Source organism: Vicia villosa, linkage group LG3 (genome assembly GCF_029867415.1).
Source record: "Vicia villosa cultivar HV-30 ecotype Madison, WI linkage group LG3, Vvil1.0, whole genome shotgun sequence".
NCBI classification, from domain to species: domain Eukaryota; kingdom Viridiplantae; phylum Streptophyta; class Magnoliopsida; order Fabales; family Fabaceae; genus Vicia; species Vicia villosa.
The window spans coordinates 93,508,545-93,527,582 of record NC_081182.1 but is presented as its reverse complement, the minus strand read 5'-3'; the positions used below and the strand labels follow the sequence as shown (position 1 = coordinate 93,527,582).

Genomic DNA, 19,038 nt, shown 5'->3' with positions numbered 1-19,038 from the left:
ATATCTTCATTCCACTCCCCCTCAATCACAGCAGTGATAACACATACACAATAAACAATTACAAATAGAAGACACACTTCAAAAACACACCTTGATATTCTTAAAAGCTTCAATCAAGATACACACACTCGTGCTTAAAAGCTTAGAGTGACAGAATAAAAACACAAACTAATTCCAATGCAATCATCAACGATAATAGCGTGGATCACAAGAAACAAAAACAGAACAACACTTCTTCACAATCCACAGTTACGGATAAACTACTCCACAAAAATTATCAATATGATAATTGTTTGGATCACAAGAGACAGTTACAGAACATTCGTTCTTCACAAAATACAATCTTCTGTCTCCGTTCCAAATTAGGATTGCAGGTCTTTTTATATGCAGTCTTGGGCCTTGGGCTTTTTTAGAAACACATTAGGGTTAACAAAGTTAACCTAATTCACACGCCAACTGTCTGTTACACAATATGCTGTCAGTAGGATCTTCTGGACGAAATATGTAGCACTCAATAAAAAGTTTCCTAAACTGATAAAAAGGATAAATCAGGAAACACAATAAATAAACAATAACAGCTCCTGCTGTCACACATGGATGTCATGACATCGATCATGACATTCACTACAAAACCTGTATTAGCTCCACACATATATGCAACCTGCATAAACACAATCAACCAGGTATGTTTTACCAATAATGCAGCCAGCATACAAAACACCTTCACACCAGCCTAACTGGGGAAGCAAATGGTGCTTTATAAAAACTCGAATCTGGCTTATGCTTCGATGCATGTTTGAATTTTTTCTTTTTAACATAATGTTCCACCTAAGTGGAAATGCTACACGTTTTGGAGGATGCAATGCGATATACAAAGGTAACAACTAGGAGCTCAAAGGATGAAGTCTTTTGACTTCTGTTGAGGAACACCAACAATTGGGACATAAGTCTCTTATCATCTGCTGAAGATAGAGATACATCTCTGATGCTGAAAGGCCAACAATCTGACTTCTGTGGAGGATAACGATCCCGACTTCCCGACATTCTCTTTGAAACTTACAAGTTTTTTAGCATGCACCTAGACTTAACCTGATCAACTCTTGAAGAGGAGGAAATACCCTTGCATACTTCCTTGCCCCAGCCTATTAGGCTTTTGAAGAAATTCGTCTTAAGAGAACTTCCTGAGATCCATGCCCTCATAAGTATCATACCCTAGTATTATGAACTTCGAAACAATGCCCCTGACTGACCAGTGTTGGTGGTAATTTCAATGACGAGGAATGAGAGGCTTTGTCTTGATAGTAGACTACCATACAACCATGCTTCTTAACTTAATGTTCTTCATGCTCAAACATATAATTGAAGAAACCCGTCCTTTACAGTCATCAAACTTCAAACAATCAACTTCTGATCCTTTCAGATTTCTTTTACTCCACGGAGTCATTGGAAGATTTGCCCCAAATTAAGATCATTATTTAAAAAGATTTGCTCTTCAATAGATCCCTTAAGCAGTCTTTCACTTGGGATGATACAACTCTTCATCTGATGCTCATTATGCAAGCTTCCTAAATGTCAGACAATTATTCATATGCAAATAATGTTTATTATGAGAATGATAATTCTAATTCAAAGCCTATGTTTTGTCTTGAAATTTAAAAGACTTTTTATTGAAAGGATGTTGTAACATTGAATTATTAATTTTTTGTATGAAAGATGGTGTGATACTAACTCAAAAGTTTTAGCAAGCCTCATAGGAGTCAGATTATCATACTCTCGTTTATAGTGTGTTTTTGAATTAACACATGCTTCAATTAGGACTTTTCAAGGTTGTAACGTGGTTGGGTTTATGGTTTTTAAAAAAACGATTTAAGACTCAAAATTATTTGGTGCCCACCCCCTTCATGATGTTCTCCAGTCCTAAGTTCAGTTAACTCAATGCATGCGCTCATCTTTCAAGAGGAGTTTAGGATGATTTGAGGAATGACAATCACTTACCTTTTGTTCTTTGGTTCCTGAGCACACGACTTTGTTCTTTTCTGAGGATTTTTGTTATATTTATCTTTTATTTGTCTCTTATCTTTTCATCACCCTAACTTTTTCCTGGACAAATTCTTTTGAATTTTGATTTTGAAGTCCAGCGGGATGTCCTAACTTTTGCCAAGTCACTTGTTTTCAAGTTTTCAACTTAGCGGGCTTTTTCTTTTCTTTACTTTTCTTGAACAAGTTGTGTGATCTTGAGTTGTCTTTGATTCATTGGAAAGATTGTGACTGCATCATTCCTTGGTTGATGAGGGATAACCATTGTGGTATCGTCATATTTTAACCTCCTAGTGTGAAGGATAACTATTGTGGTTTTAACTTTACTCAACCTTTTGTAGGATAACCATTGTCGTATCCTTTGATGCGCATTCCTGGTGAGTTTTCAACGCTCGATCAGATCAAATGAACACTACCCGCCCCAAGGTTAAATGTGAGGTTTTTTTTCTGAACAGAAAAAGAAACTCCAACTTCAAGGATCGAAGGGGTTAACGAGGGTCTATCTTCCTTATCTCTCCGGTGTTTGGGGATTTGGAATAATGCATGTACATCATCAACAAGGTCTTATTCAAAAGCATACTGTTTGAAATTCTTGGTATTGTGTTCATCATCCTCCCTCAAGAGGCATTTAGCTTTTTTAAACAAGAGTTGAGTATCATAAAAAGCAAACAAAAGCAATTAAGAGAGTGAAAATGAATGGATTATTTCAAGACAAACATATTTAATGCATTATGATTAATATTAAAAAACAAACAAGTTTTGCATACAAACATTACTGAATAAAATAAGAAAGATTACACACGAGAATGCAAATGAACTAAAGATTCCAAAGTTGAGGAGACTTGACTCCGTCTAGACTTATTAATTCTGATGACGCATTTTGCAATCTTGACATCAACTCAAGCGAGGAAACTTTAATTTATGCGCAAACCATTTGGCGTGAAGCAAATTGCCTTGGAATTAATGAGATTCTAAACAGTGCCTTTGAACAAGTTGCAACCTTCAATTGTGACCAGGTGCCCCCATAATGGAACTCATAATATGCGTTGGGATCGCACCCTTCAGGATAAGGAAAAGGAGGAGGCCCGAGCTGCTTAAATCCACCAGAGAGTTTTGAAGTAAATGAAAGAGCAACTGACTGTGTGGCATAGGGATTGAGTCATGCACTTTTCTTGGTCTTCTCAGATTCTCCCTACCTTGTGGTTGACGATTCTGTCGATTTTTTTGCTGCTGAGCATACTGAACATAAGGAACATGCTTTTGTTTAACAAATTGAACCAGTGGTTCACTGATAGTTAAAGCACAAATCTGCGGATCATACTGACTAGGAGTAGCTTCTATCATCTAATAAGGGATCTGAAATGGAGAATAAGCCTGAACTTCCTCTTCAACTTTAGAAACTGTACTTGTTTCTTCATCATCCTGCTCTAGAAATTCAAAAGTAGTAGCATCATCCTAAATCTTACCAGTCTTAATACAATGCTCAATTTGTTTTCCTGCGATAATCAAAGCTGAGAATTCAGAGGCAATACATCCAACGATCTGAGTCAGATAAGGGTCTCGCAAAGTGTCCATGAACGTGTCCACAAGTTCTCGTTCCAAAAGGGGAGGTTGAACTCTAGCAGCTAGTTCTCTCCATCGTTATGCGTATTCTTTGAAAGCCTTAGCACATTATTAAAGTCACCTAGAATGAGCCATGGAATGTTTTGGTTGGGATGAACATCTTCAATCCCTCCATAACTTCCTTCTGTCAGACAGAGAATTCATGGCCTAAACACTAGTACACAAATATAGTAAACTACCATCTACATGTAGAACTTTAGCGTATATCATTTGGGAAGAGCATTTGATAAGGGAGAATTTAATCTTACTATCATCATAAGTGATCCATATTCTACCATTATCATGGTGCCTGTAATTATCACAATATTTTCAGCCAGACTAGAATTTATTCCTAATAGACACTGCTTTATTAAATTTAACTTGTGTTTCAATCAAAATAACAAGATCAAGGTGCAAATGGGCGAGGCGGGAGCTAACCTCTCTACACTTACCAGATTTATTGATGCCTCTAACAATTCAAGAAACTATCATATTAGCAGATCGTGTATCACTTTCGAACCATTCCAATTCCAAAGTGATGCAAAACCATTGCTGTAAAACATTTCCTCACCATAGTTAAGGATTTGACCTTTACCGTTTCTACCCTTCTTGTTTGATCCTGTTACTTGATTCCAAGGAATAACTATACTTGGATGTTCTTGTTCTTAGATAACTGCTGCAGAAGTCTCATGTTCCTTGGGTTTGTTAACATAAACTGGCCTATGTTCAGTTTGTGACACCTTTGGTTTCCATCTCCTAAGGTTAGCGTGCTTTTCTTCAGAACAGTTATGTCCCATTTTCTTGCAAAAATCACAGTACTTGGGTCTCCACTCCCACTCAATGGATTAAGTAATCATCTTCCCCTCATCATCCTTGATAAGAATACTATCCTTCATCTTGGAAGTGATGTCCACCTCTACTAGCATACGGGCATATGACACACGCAACTTATGGTTCGTACACTCATCTATGCAAAGTAGGGAACCAATAATATTGCCAATCTTACCCAGACTCTTGGGGATCCACAGGTACAAAGGAAGATTTGAAAGTTTCAACAAGATAGGCAGTGTTCTCATCATGTCCCTTTTGAAATCAAAGTTTCTATTCCATTCTTTCAAACCCATTGATACTCCATGAATAGTGTATGATCCTCGAAAACCTAATCTCTATTGTTGAAAGAGTGAAATTTCAACAAGAAGTATCCTTCCTCGTGATAAAACATATATGGAAGTTTAACAAAATTCCAAAATTTGCCCATAAACTGCTTGACTGCATTCATACTCAAATCTTTCCCCAAAGCATACATTATCAGAGATGCTTCCCAAAATTTCAATTCAAAGTCCACATCGTCAGCCTCAATCTCAACTATAAATTCCCCATCAACCAATTTAGGTGCACTGAATTCAATTACTACTCCATTAGTTGGTAGACAATTACCACTAATGACATCTACCCATAATTTCTTTCGTACCCCTCCTTCAACCAACTTCTCAGTCTTAGGGTTTTCCATACTAATTTTTAGCTAGCTTGTTGGAGTATTCTCTACAACAATATCCTCATATTCTTCCTCCCCTATGTTGTATGTTACGCTGTTGGAAGCAGTGTTCGTACCTGTTTGTTTCCCGGATTTCAAGGAATTGGCTGAAGAAGAAGCCACCGATTTTCTTGGCCTTCCTCTTCCCCGAGTCATTGCTGAAGGATAGGACTTTAAACCTAACCGGAGTAGGCGCTACAGATATGAGATAAACCTACGAACTCAAGACATTTAAACAACATCTTAAGTCTTTACCACTAGGCCAATATGCATTCACGACAAATAATTCCCAAGATTTTTAATAATATTAAATGATTATGAATTTAAAACAAAAATTACAAAATTTGTACAAATGGGGTCTCGAACCTAAGTCCGATAATTGATAATCACTTTATAGATAGACAAATCAATTTCTATTGTTAATACTCTTAATGATAAATACTTAACCTAATAATTTAGAACAAACATTTACTTATTTCAAATAACACACAAATGAATATTTACTAATTTAAAATAATACCCCAATTTAAAAATAAAATTTATAAAATGTAAATCCTCAATATATTTAATAGATTAGAAATAAATTAAATTGTATGTAATTGAAATTAAATAACACACAAATAAATATTTACTTATTTCAAACTAATTCAAATTAAATAGTAATTAATTAATTTAATATTAATTCAACTAATTGTTAAAATATTTAATCAATTTAAATTAAATAATCAATTAATTTTTAAAATGATTTAGTTAATTTAAACTAAATAGTGATCAATTAGTTTAATAATAATTCAATTAAATATTAATATATTTATTTATTTTTGATTAATTATATTAATTATTTATATTTTATTAATTTTATTTTTAATTTTTTGTGTTATTTAAAATTAGTAAATATTTATTCGTTTGTTATTTGAAATAAGTAAATGTTTATTCTAAATTAGTAACTTAAGTATTCATTATTAAGAATATAAACAATAGAAATTGATTCGTCTAGTTGTAAAGTGACTACCATTTAACTTGAACAGACTTCGACTTGAGACCCCATGGATAAGAGTTTTAACTTTTTTGTTTTAAATTCAAAATTATTTAATATTACTAAAAATCATATTAAATAGATTACTAAGATACATATGTAATTAATTTTGTTTTTTTTTGGAAATAATATTAAATAGATTACTAAGACTAATTTTAAATAATTTTTTGTCCAAAATGGAACCATATTAGTAAATTACTAAGACTAATTTTAAATAATTTTTGTGAGGGACTAATTTGAATTTTCTAATTTTTGTGAGAGACCAAAATGAGTCTTCACTCTTAAATCAATTTAATATTTTATGCTTAAGATTTTAAATAAATTACTAAGGTACATATGTAATTAATTTGAGTAAATATTTTATGATCAATAATTTTTAATTACAATAATTTTTTTATTATATTTTATTATAATAGATTAAATCACTTTACTATCTCAATTATATATTTTTTAAATAAATAAATAAATAAATTTATTATCATTCTAACAGTTTATTTGAAATAAAAAGTAAAATTTGATTATGATCATTATAAATTATTGTTAATTAGCATTTATAATCAAATTATTTTTTAAGACATAATATTTGTTTCAAAAATAATAATGATTTCTTAGTTTAAAAAAATCATAAATTTTTAATTAAAATAAACTTACATAATACCTATAAATTATTGATTATAATAGCATAGATTTATTTAAAAAATCATATAGTTATTTATATGTTATGTCAAAAAGTTTATCAAATTAATTTTATAAGAGAAATTTCTATTGATGCAAATATTTTTATATACGGACAAAAATGTATTGCTATCCAAATTTAAAACAATGCTATTTTTATAAATGGGAAAAATATATTGTTGATTCAAAAAATTTTATAAACGGAAAAAGTATATTGCTGATACAAATATTTTTGTAAACAAAAAAAAATATATTGTTGGTAAAAATATTTTTTATCCGTCAACAAATACACGTATCACACCAATATTTGTGCGAACGCACGGGTAACACATCAGTACTCATGCAAACGCACGAGTATCCTTATCAAAATTCGTGCAAACACACAAGTTGTTACATATTTGTACAGTTAAAGAAAATAAAATTAAATATATTTTAAATAATGTATGAATTTAAATATGGGAAAAATGTGTGGGTTTTTTAATTATTTATGTTACTAATATTTTTATTTTGAAATTATTTTTAATTTAAGTTGCAATTTTTAAAGGTAATACATGGAAATTTGAGCTATATGTTATTAATGTAATAATTTCAATGATATATGTTATTAATGGAAAAAGTTATTTTTAAATTAATGAGTGAATCTTAATATTTTTTTTTAAAAATGAGAATAAGTTTTTTTATCCAAAATTCTAAATAAATAATATCAAAACAAATATAATACTATATACTAGAAAATATATAGTTCATCCAAATATTTTTACATATGAAAAAATTATATTTATAATTCATATATTAATTAAAATATGTATTTCTTTTAAAAATAATAAACTCTTTTAGTAAATCAATCTTTTTAATTCTTTTTAAAAACAAATGCGCGTAACGCACCAGTACCCCTGCGAACGCACGCGTATCCCACTAATTGTTAATTGATGGAATTGTTAGAAAATGAGACTATATATGAGAAAATTAGGTTAAATAAAAATGGAATAAAATCAATAATTAATCAACACAATAAAACCCCAAATCAAATTGATTTTTTAGTTTTTTTTACCATATTGAGAAAAATTATATCACTAATTCCTTAATCATTTTTGCTTGGTACCTAAGATAAGAAAAGTGGTCGAAATAAAATGAATAAAAAAAATATTTTTTTGGAACTAAAAATGCATAAAAATGAAGAAAAGTGAAAAATAAATATTTTTAAAAATGCCTAATTAACAAATACGAAAATTAAAAAATAAAAATATAAAAATACATTTTTTTTGTGATTTTGATAATAATGCAAATAAAAAAATAAAGTTAGAAATAAATAAAATGCAAAAAGATTGAAAAGGTGGGATTCGATCCCATCTCATCATGCTTTCACTCCTTATACTCACCTCACTACCAAATGGGCTAGCTCATTCATTCAAGACAAAATGCAACAAAAACCCATATAACAGTAAAATGCACTAATAAAATTGGAGTATGACATTATACATCGGGCCTACCTCGAAGGTCCAAATGGGTCTTCACTCCAGCATAGCTAGGTTCGTGGTAATTGGTCCTTAGGTAAAGTTGGATGAAATCATAAGAGTTTTCCTTCATCCTTTTGATTGCTTATTTTTCCTCCTTAGCCAAAACAGGATGGGGAATATGGACCTCGGTAGGGTTTCCTTTTTGCCGTCATTTGATAAAAAGGCTTCGAAAGAGTTTAATAAAAAAGCTCTTTCATCAAGGGAGTTCCAAGATACCCTTTCTGAATCAGAACCGTTATATAGGGATAGAACTTCATGGCCCATACGATCTAAAGAAAGGGAAGGGATATGAGAATCAAAATATACGCTCATTCACGCAATAGAAGAAGTATCACTCTCAGAATCACTCACTAAGTTGACAATAGTATCACTAATCCTGCCTAAAAAAATAGGAAATGTTGAAGGAAAAATCCTAAGGTAAGAGGGGTACCTGGTTATAGGAGATTGATGAAGCAAAGTAAAGAAGAGAGGCAGAGACTTCGACCAAAAAGCTTTAGTTGTTGGTGAACACTTTTAGGAAGGAAAAAGATAAGATGTTTGCTAATAAGAGAAACTATGAATGAGCTTGAATGCCAAGGATTATGAAAAGTTTTTCAATGATCATCTCCCTCTATTTATAGGAAAAACGATGATTGAAAGCTCCCAAGAAGTAATGGAAATAAGTGTAGAACCAACGACTGGATTTCTTCTCGAGGATATATGCAAACTCAATTGCATTATAAGCTAAACCATGTTATAACTTATCGCTTCAACCCATGTGTCATAATCTCCACTTTTCACTACACTCATCTTGAATCTTAAACTGACTTGGGTGTAAGAATGCTAACCTTACAGGTGTACCCAACACCACCGTACCAGAATTCAACACCAACTGTTCGAAATTCCTCTTCAACATATTACATCCTATTCTAATTTAAAAACGAAACAATATATGTGTGGTGTCGTTTTTTTACCTCCATGTTTCACTTGGGAGGACGGCACACCGGACCCTTCACGCGAAATTTGGAAGGAGAGAGGTGCCCTTGTGGGATGAATTTTATTTCAGTTCTTCCTACGATAGCACACGAACTTTTTAATTATCCTACGAGGAGGAAGGAGGAAATATCTCAAATAAACCCTAAGAGTTTTATAGGAGTAGGGATTTCACCTAAACAGATGTTCTGGAGTCCGAGGGGTTGGTTATACATAGGGAAGGTTTTAAGCACCCTACATATCTGTAGTACTCTACGGGAACCTTCTCCGTGTCTATGTGTTTATGTTTGTTGCTTGATTGGGAAAGTTTCTACTTTATGTTAGGAGAGAGAATTGAATGGAATTGAAAGACAGATGAACTGACTATTTTTGTTTTTTTATTAGCTCGCTGAAATTCCTTGTGAATCTCGTGCCTACATATCCCTAATGAGAGTCAAAGCTTTTTGTAGTTCAAGGAACTAATTAAGGAAATGAATTGATTTTGGGTGCCTTGTTTGAACTCAAGGTTAAAGTTTGAATTAAATCTCTGTTTGTAGAAAAGATACGAGTCGTCATCTTAACAGAGAGATATTTCAATTGTTTTACCACAAACATTTTTTAGTGAATGAAAATGAGGGTTCTTTCATGATAAGAGACAGACCTTACTTGCGTGTGTGCAAGTATGCCAGTATCATCTTATTATGAAAGAACAAATATAATGAAAAATTTTACTTTATGATAAGAGAGGGACCTTACTTGTGTGTGTGCAAGTATGCCAGTATCATCTTATATAAAGTAAAAGATTTCAACCATTAGAGGAAGACAACAGTCTGGACGTGAAGTCAACAGAGCAGACAGTCTTGTATCAATCTAAATGGGAAATGTTTTTATGAAAATGATGTTTGTTATGTTTGAATGTGATATAATAATGGAAAGATCTATTCAAAGAGATGAATCATGTCTCACCTTTGTAAGAAAGATTTAAATTTTCGACTGGCTTGTACAAGGCCCAAGCCTGAGGCTTAAAAGAGTTTTGATTGACCCTAGGAGATGGCTCCACTGGGGATTGACTTTGATTGAAGAAATTTTGTGTTCTGCATGAAGCCCAGAATTGTGGCTGACTTTAGCTGGAGAATGTTTTGTTTTATTTGACTGAAAGATTTATTTGATGTTCTGTACAAAGCCCAGAACTTTGGATGACTCTAGCTAGGGAGACATTATTTTTTTCCTTGTATAAAGCCCAAGTTTGTGGCTAACTTAGTGGGGAAAAGACTCAAAGGTTATGAATCTTTTGACACAGGAAAAGATGTTTATCTGCCATGTACAAAGCCCAAGGTTGTGGCTAAATTTGAAGATTATTTTGAAAGTCCATAACTGAGGTTGACCGTACTGGGGATATTGTTCTGTTGAGGATTGATTGATGGAGGCTAACCCTTTCCAGGGAATTTTTGACTTATGAAGGTGTGAATGATGGAGGCTAACCCTTTCCAGGGAATTTTTGACTTATACTTCTTGTTTAAAGCCCAAGATTAAGGCTGACTTTCTGAGGAAATTCTAGATGTGGAATCTTGAATCTACTAAGGAGAAGACTTACTGGAGATTGAAGATATGGGTGACAGAGTCTGTCCATGTCTCTCATTCCAAAAGGTGAACTCAATACTGAGATTGAGACATTCTTAGCTTGTTTAGAGTGTGGTTTGAAGAATAGAAGAATCTCACCAGGGTAAGCTAAAAGGTGACTAAAGACCTGTTCCTATGTTTATAAGAAACCTGATGGGTCTTTGTATACAAGCTCAAGAGAAAGCTGTGAATATGCTTTTAAGAAGCCCGTGGGTCCTTGTATTGTAATCGAGGGTCCTTGTTATAGCACAAGAGAAAGCTATGTTGGCTTTGAACTTAGTTTGGCTCTAAGCAAATGGGTAAGAGGTTTCACCGGGAATAATTCCTCTTGGGAGAATGTACCCTATTTTTGTTCTAAGGCTTTTTTCAAGATATTTCACCAGGAATAATTCATCTTGAGGTTGAACTATAGAAATCTAATTAGGAAAGAGCCTTCACTGAGAAGACATTCTCAATCCTAGGTCATAGTCCTATAATATATATACAGTTTATTTGTCCTAAGGTTTTTCTCAGACAGAGTTCTAAATAATTTATATACAGTCTATCTTTGATAGGAATTTAAATGAAAACTGTAAATTGAAAGCTGTAAAGCCTAACCTGGATGAAGAGGAAGCCTTTGAAAGATGTATGTACAAAAAAAGGGTTTGGGACTTAAACTCAAGGAGAGGCCCATGTGAAATTGATTTGAAATTGTTTTGAAAACAAATTGAAAGTATGATTGAAAACATAAGAACTGAAGATGGACACTAGGTCACATAGGTATATGAAGAGTTTCACCGAGAATAATGCCCTTCAATACCAGAAGATAGTTTTGAAAACAGATGAGGAGTTTGTTTAAAAAACAGTTTAGAAGATAAAAAGAAAAAGGGATGGGACTTACACTCTTTAATATTCAAGAGGCCCAAAAGATTTATTTACTGTTTATGAAAAATAGTTGGTTGTAAAAGAAATTGAATGTATATAAAAAAAGGGTTTGGGTCTTACACTCTCTTAGAGGCCCATGAGATTTACTATTTATGAAAAACAGTTGAAGAGATGAATGATGAGATGAGGAGAAGAGTTGGGACTTATACTCAAGGAGGCCCAATACATTTAGGTGTTATGAAAAATAGTTTGATTGAAAATGAAATGAGGGATACAAGGTTTTGTTGTTTGAAAACCTTGATCGCCTGTTTAATCGAGTATTAAAAACAATTTTGAAAATGACAACAGTGAACTTAATTAAGGTAAGGACAAATCCTACACTTAATTAAGACCTAAATGGTTAGGGTTTTATCACAAAAATATTTACAAGAGATTAGATTTCAAAAGAAAACTATATTTTAAAGTATTAAAAAAATACTTAAAAACATATGATTTTAAACCTAATTAAAATATATCAAATAAATAATATTTTTGTGATTTTTTTTGAATATTCATAAAATACATATATTAAATGAGAAATATGTGAAAAATCAAGTGAAAATGATTTAATTTGATAAGTGAATTAATTGATTAAAGTTGTGAAGAAAATGAAGAAGAAAAGTGGTAAAAAATAAGGTTTTGGTCTTACCAAGGTTTGAACTCACGCCCTTGTACCCAATGTTCAAAAGCTCCACCAACTGAACCATGCGCGTTATTTGTATAATAAACACAACCAAAACATAATATTTCAAAATGACCTTGGAAATTCAAAATTACGCGCGCACCATAGTCGTCTTCTTCCTCGAGCTCAAGGAAATTTGAATTTCTAACTCTATGGTTTCTCAACCAAATGGTATGATCTAAACATCAATCTTGCTCATTTTTGGACGAGGAACATGATTATGGGCTCAAAATTTATTTATTCTAAGTGTATCTAAAGAATTTCAGTATGAACACGAAGAACACATAAACCCTAATTTTAAAATTAAATGATGATGAAGATGAATAAATGAATGTTGACAGAGGGTTTTTAATCCTCTAATGATGCTGAACAAACTGGTATCGAGATATATTGAAAAGGGTACTTGAATGAGAGTGTTAGAGTTTGAAATAATACCTCTGAAAATGGAGGTCGAGGGCTATGGTGAAGGACTCTCAGCAATGAATTGATGATTGTAAAAGCTTCCTGGTAGCTCAGTGATGCTAACTGAATGCTTATTTCAACTTGAACACTTCAGGATTTCTCTGCTCGATACCTCTTATTTGAGCTTCAAGTGAACATGGAGAATGATGATTCTGCACTTATAGATGTGTTGCAGGCATCTGGATAGCTCCACTACACCCCTAGGAACATGTTGATGTGCTTAGATTTGCTTGACACCCTCTGAATTGTTCTACAGACCTCCAACTGCTTAGGCTCTAAATTGAAAGTGGCTATGGTGTTGCTCCACTTCTAGGAGTGTTCCAGGTGCTTGGATCACTTCTAATGAACCTCCTTGAGATGTTAGAAGGCTTACTTTCAAAAGAAAAGCTCTGGTTTGAAGAACTCGATTCTTCTTGCCAAAGAACTTTTGAAAACCATAAGCATGAGGGAGAGAAGGAGAAAGCAACAATTTGATGTTACTTTGGTGTGATTAATATTGAGGAAGACTCTTATATTTATAGGCAAAGTGATCGGAGTAGTTGAGGGAGTTAGCTTGCTTAGTGAAGTCATTTTAGTTTCTTGGCCATGAAGAAATTTCAAAAATATCCAAAATGAAATGATGAAAATTTGATTCCTCTTGATCCCAAGCCCTGGCCCTCGATTTAATATGATCTTTAGGGATCATTTCTGATGCAGAGAAGCCTCTAATTGGCTTAGGAGAAGATTCCTCGATGATTCATCAATATTCTAATTTGTAATGATTACATAATCACATGGTTTTGAAAATTGGGATATTCTTCAATTTTGACCCAATTATGCATTTGATTCCACATGTTCCCTTTTGATATCTCATGAAAGAATAGGCACCAATTTGTAGCCGCATTGACACAAGATTTGCAAAATTCAACGTTGGACATGACCTAAAATTTCACTTCAAATGCCCTACTTTGATCAATCATATCTCTTAGCCCATGATGAATTTGAATATGGTTGAACATAATTTGGAAATCCCTTAACATGTACTTCAATTCACTAGTTAAAAGTTTCTTCAAAATCCCTAAGGAAATTGGTGAAAAAGACCCATAAAGTTTGAAGAAAATTAGGTCTTTTTGTGAATTTTGCAAAAGATACCAACTTTGAAGCTCCATATCTCTTTAATGGTTGATCTTTTGCAAAAATGTTAGTTGAGACAAAGTTGTTTATTGGATCAAAATCTAAAACTTTGATGTTGGAAGTTATTTTCAGTTTGTACTTGAAATTTTGAGATATTCCGTTCTAAAGTTTTGAAAAAAAACCTTAAAACACCTAGAAAAATTTTCTAAGTATGAAAAGTCAAACTTTGACTTTTTGATTCTTGATTGATTTTCTTGGTCAAATGACTTCAATAACCATATATTGATGATTTTAATCTTCAAAAGTCCATGGTTGACCAAAAATCCAAAAAGTCAAAGGTGATATTGTACAGTTGACTTTTTCAGGTGAATTGTGATTCTGGAGATTTCAGGTGAATCAAGCTATCCTCATCAAATGAATGATATGAGTGGATCATAATGAAGTAATAGAGGACCTTAAGCCATGGTTTGAGTTATGGAACCATGTCTTGATTAAAAGTCAACTGTTTAGGTGAATTAGGTTAAAAAACCCTAATTGTGGGCCAGGTGAAATTAATGACTGTGACTCCTGAATTGAAGTACAATTTCCATTAGATATTTACATAGGGATCATTTGAAGATGATTAGGCCCTTTGAATAATTCCCTGGAGCTTTTCAGGGTTTCCCAAATGTGGGCCCTGATTTCAGTCCCTGATAGGCTCAAAACCCTAGTTTGGTGACCTGAGCAAGTCTGAGTCATGATGCCTGATGTTTGAACATCATAGGTGGATGGATGAATCACCCTGAGTCCTATGATTTTGTTGAAAATTATTTTCTCACTGATTGATCCTTTGTCCGAACTTCTTGTCCTTTGAAAACCCTAGTCTGAGTACTTGGTGAACAAGTGACTGCTCTGGGTATTTGTCTTGAGTTGATGAAATAACTGGAGATATGACATCTCAGGGGGGTCAAAAATTAGGGTATGACAATATTAATGGTAAATATATTTATTATTTTTTATTACAAGAAAAAAGGTTTTTAGATATGATATAAAAGTTTTAATTTGTATAATTGAAATTATCTTATAAAAGTTTTTAGTATAAAGAAAACATTTAGGGTATGTTTGGATTGATGGAATATAGTGAAATGGAAAGGAACAAAATGGTATAAATTTAAGTTTCATTGTTTGGATTGATTAAAAACGGATGGAATGGAGCGGAACCGAATGGAGTGCATTCCATTCCATTTCTTCACTTTCCATAATTTTTTATCCCCTCCAATTCGGAAGATGTGACAAAATCTCTCTATCCCATCACGAAATACTCCAATAATAGAATTCCATCTTTATTCCATTCTGCTCTGCTCTGTTTTGCTCCATTCCGCTCCATTTCATTCCGCTGTGTTTGTTTTATAATATCCAAACACAGCCTTAGGCATACATTTAACTACTAAATACATTGGTAATATTTGTAAATTTAATTTAATAATAACTTTTATACAAGACGTTATGGTGTGTTTTAATTGAATATATAAAAAATTCCACTGATACAATCAAACAATTTCACACAAAATAACTTTTACTGATATACTATATTATAAATTTATGTTATTAATAAATAATAGCAAAATAAAATCCTTTTAGAATATCTATGTGCATGAATCTATGTAAAATAAAATCCTTTCGTGATATATCCTTGTAAAATAAAAAAAAGTTATTTTTAGATATTATATAAAGTTTTAAATATTGTAAAATGTTAAAAATTTAATGCTATAAAAGATTTGATTTTATATATCTACATTGATGGAATGAAAATAAAGAGGCATTTTACCGCAAAATAAAAGATGCCAGTTGGAATAATATTCACACGTACATCAAACCGTGTACGTATATCGAATTTGGTCTATATATACAACACATTGTTCACAAGAAGAAAAATCACAGGCATCAATTTTTCTTCTTTTTCCCTATCAATTTCATCTTCCCTTATTCTAGTCAAAACTATGACTAGAAAAAAGGTGAAGCTTGCTTTCATTGAGAATGATACCTCAAGGAAAACAACATATAATAAAAGAAAGAAGAGTTTATTAAAGAAGGTTGATGAGCTAACAACTCTTTGCGGAATCGACGCGTGTGCTATAATTTATAGCCCATATGATCCTCAACCTGAGATTTGGCCATCGCCGTGGGGAGTTCAAAAGGTGCTTTCAAAATTCAGGGCAATGCCTGAATTAGAACAAAGCAAAAAGATGGTCAATCAGGAGAGTTTTCTGAAACAAAGTATTTCGAAGGCTAAAGAGCAAGTTAAGAAGCAACAAAAAGACAATAAAGAGAAACAAACAACCATGCTAATGTTTCAATGTCTTAATGCTGGGATGATTGTGCAGAACAATATGTCGGCGGGTGATCTGAATGAGCTTGCTTGGATGATTGATCAAAATCTGAAGGAGATTGGTAAAAGGATGGAACCAGGTGAGAACCAAATCAATATTCATCAAAATCAAAGTGGAAGTCAAATTATGACGGCTCAAAGCCATGCCCTACTCCAAATGGCACCGCCGTTACCACCGCAGCCGCCACCAAACACATTTAATAATGATGAAATTGCAGTGATGGGTCATGGTCAAGTTGGGATGGCTATGAACAATAATGACATCATTCAAAGGAAGTTGTTTCTGGACATGATGATGAATGGTGGTGGAAATGAAAAAATTCCATTTGGTTATGATGCCAATATTCAGAGTGGGTTTTGGCCTAATCGATTATCTTGAATCAAATCGTGTGATTGTGGACTTGTTGTTTCATATCCTTTGAGGTGGATATGGTGAATTTAGTCCAAATTTCTAATTCTATGATGATTTATATTTTTGTTGTTTTTTCTGTGTATTTGAAGATACATGCGTTGGTCATTATGATGTATTGTCACATGTTTTATGTATTATTGTTTGATTGAATAAATAGTCTATTGTGTGTTTTCAATACTTTTGTATTATCATTAGTCTTACGCAAGGTTAAACATTGTCATTGTTACAAAAAGGATTTTGAGATTTTAGTCAGTACAGGTGAGTAATAGTATTGATATCGACACTTCTCAACATTGTTTGTGGCAATAATTTTTGCGCTAAAAGGTCTATTTTTAAAACCTTAGTCTTGACTACTATTAACAATTACATTTATCTATAATTGTTAAAAGTTGCTCAATTTGACAAATTCATATTATGAAACCACAAGTGAAAGGTTTGTGAAAATTGAGTGCAAGTTTTGAAATACGATTAAGAAAAATGGAAAAAAATTGCTTTCATTTCATGCTATTTTAGATCATGGTATTACATGTGGATTGGTTTATTGTGAAATGGAAATAACAACTAGATAAAGAAGGAATTAAAACCAATGATTTTTCACAATCAATTAGAGTCCCTCTATTATTATTTTAAGGGGGGAAAGGGAGAGGTAAGGATTGGAAATGATCCCCTAACTTTATGGTGGCAACTACATTATACCTTCAACAATTATACTTTATTGGATCAATATAAGTATATATTTCATGGCACATGATTCAGATTGTATATTTTATTTTAAAAAATAGAACAAATTAAAGTGTTTAAATATAGAACTAAAAAAACCATTACGTTGTGTTCTTTCAACTTCTTATCACAATGGAACTTAGTCGTCGTCATCATCATCATCATTAATGTGTCTTTGATTGTCATCACCCTCACCGTTGAGCATCATTATCACCGTGTCTTTGATTGTCATCATCCTCACCATTGAGCATCATTATCACCGATTGTCTTCTTTATTTTTCAATTTCGTTGTCGCCATCATCATCGAATTTCACTGTTGCCACATCTTTAATCATCGTCACTGCTAAGTTTTCTATATGTATTCGTTATCGTAGTAGTAAAATCACCAGCCAATATGCAAAAAAAGAGTTTAGGCATCACCGTATTTACCAACATTTATTAATAAAAAGCGTTGCTAAAACACATACGAGAATATGAAAAAAATGAGTCTAGGCATCACCGTATTTACCAACATTTATTAATAAAAAGCGTTGCTAAAACACACGCGAGAACATTAGAAAGCGCTTTAAAAATAAGCGTTAGCTAAGGTATCCACATTGCCAACGCTTTATTGTATAAGCGTTGTTGTATGTTTACCATAAAACCTATAAATTTAAAAATTATTTATATTTAGACAACACTTTTATCTGTATTATCATACACATTAGAATTAAACTAATTATTAATTTAGGAAACATGTAACTAGTGGAGATCAAACCCCTATTAACATGTGAATGAACCAAATTCTTTATCATCCAAACTAATGTACTTTTTTACTTCTTCACTCATATTTAATATTTAATATCACACTTAATTATTAAAACAAAAATATTCACAATATAATTTACAAAAAAAAAGCTGCATGTTATTTTGCTCAAGAAGACATGATACTTTATCATCCAAGCTAATTCATTTTGGCTAACATTTTTTATTTCCATTTAAACTCCATTATTTCTCTTATTTTTCTCTCATTCTTTTCATTCTCTTTAAGATATCTCATTTCTAGCTTGTCTTTGATTTTTTGGGTTTTATCTCTCTTTAAGATTTCTCATTTCTAGCTTGTTTTTCATTCATATCATATTATGCATACTTGTGGTGTCTTAGGGCCCAAATTGTTTTTTTAAGCCCCTCCTATCGGGTTGAGATGAAGATTTCAATCTTCACCTCCTTGGATAGAAGAAACCTAAATAAGGTAGCTATCATACCCCAAATTTTGACTATAAGATCTCACTTCATTTTCATTGAATCTAAAGAATTATGACCATCATTATCATCATTCATCTCATAAAAAACTCATTCATGCATCATTTGCTAACCTCAAATATACAAAAAAACGTGTTTGCTTGTTCCACAAGATAGGTGTTATT

The 19,038-nt window shown here is 32.4% G+C and overlaps 1 protein-coding gene across 1 annotated transcript; it reads left to right on the top strand.

Annotated features, from left to right (window-relative positions):
• The first annotated feature begins 16,111 nt into the window (after nt 1-16,111).
• On the top strand, nt 16,112-16,920 carry LOC131656356 (agamous-like MADS-box protein AGL80). Its single transcript, XM_058926091.1, has one exon. It carries the CDS (start codon nt 16,112-16,114, stop codon nt 16,877-16,879), a length of 768 nt encoding a protein of 255 aa, XP_058782074.1. The 3' UTR covers nt 16,880-16,920.
• Nucleotides 16,921-19,038: the final 2,118 nt, after the last annotated feature.

Excerpts from the sequence above, each read along its gene's own strand:
- LOC131656356 (XM_058926091.1), top strand. The coding sequence starts at position 16,112 with ATGACTAGAAAAAAGGTGAAGCTTGCTTTCATTGAGAATGATACCTCA.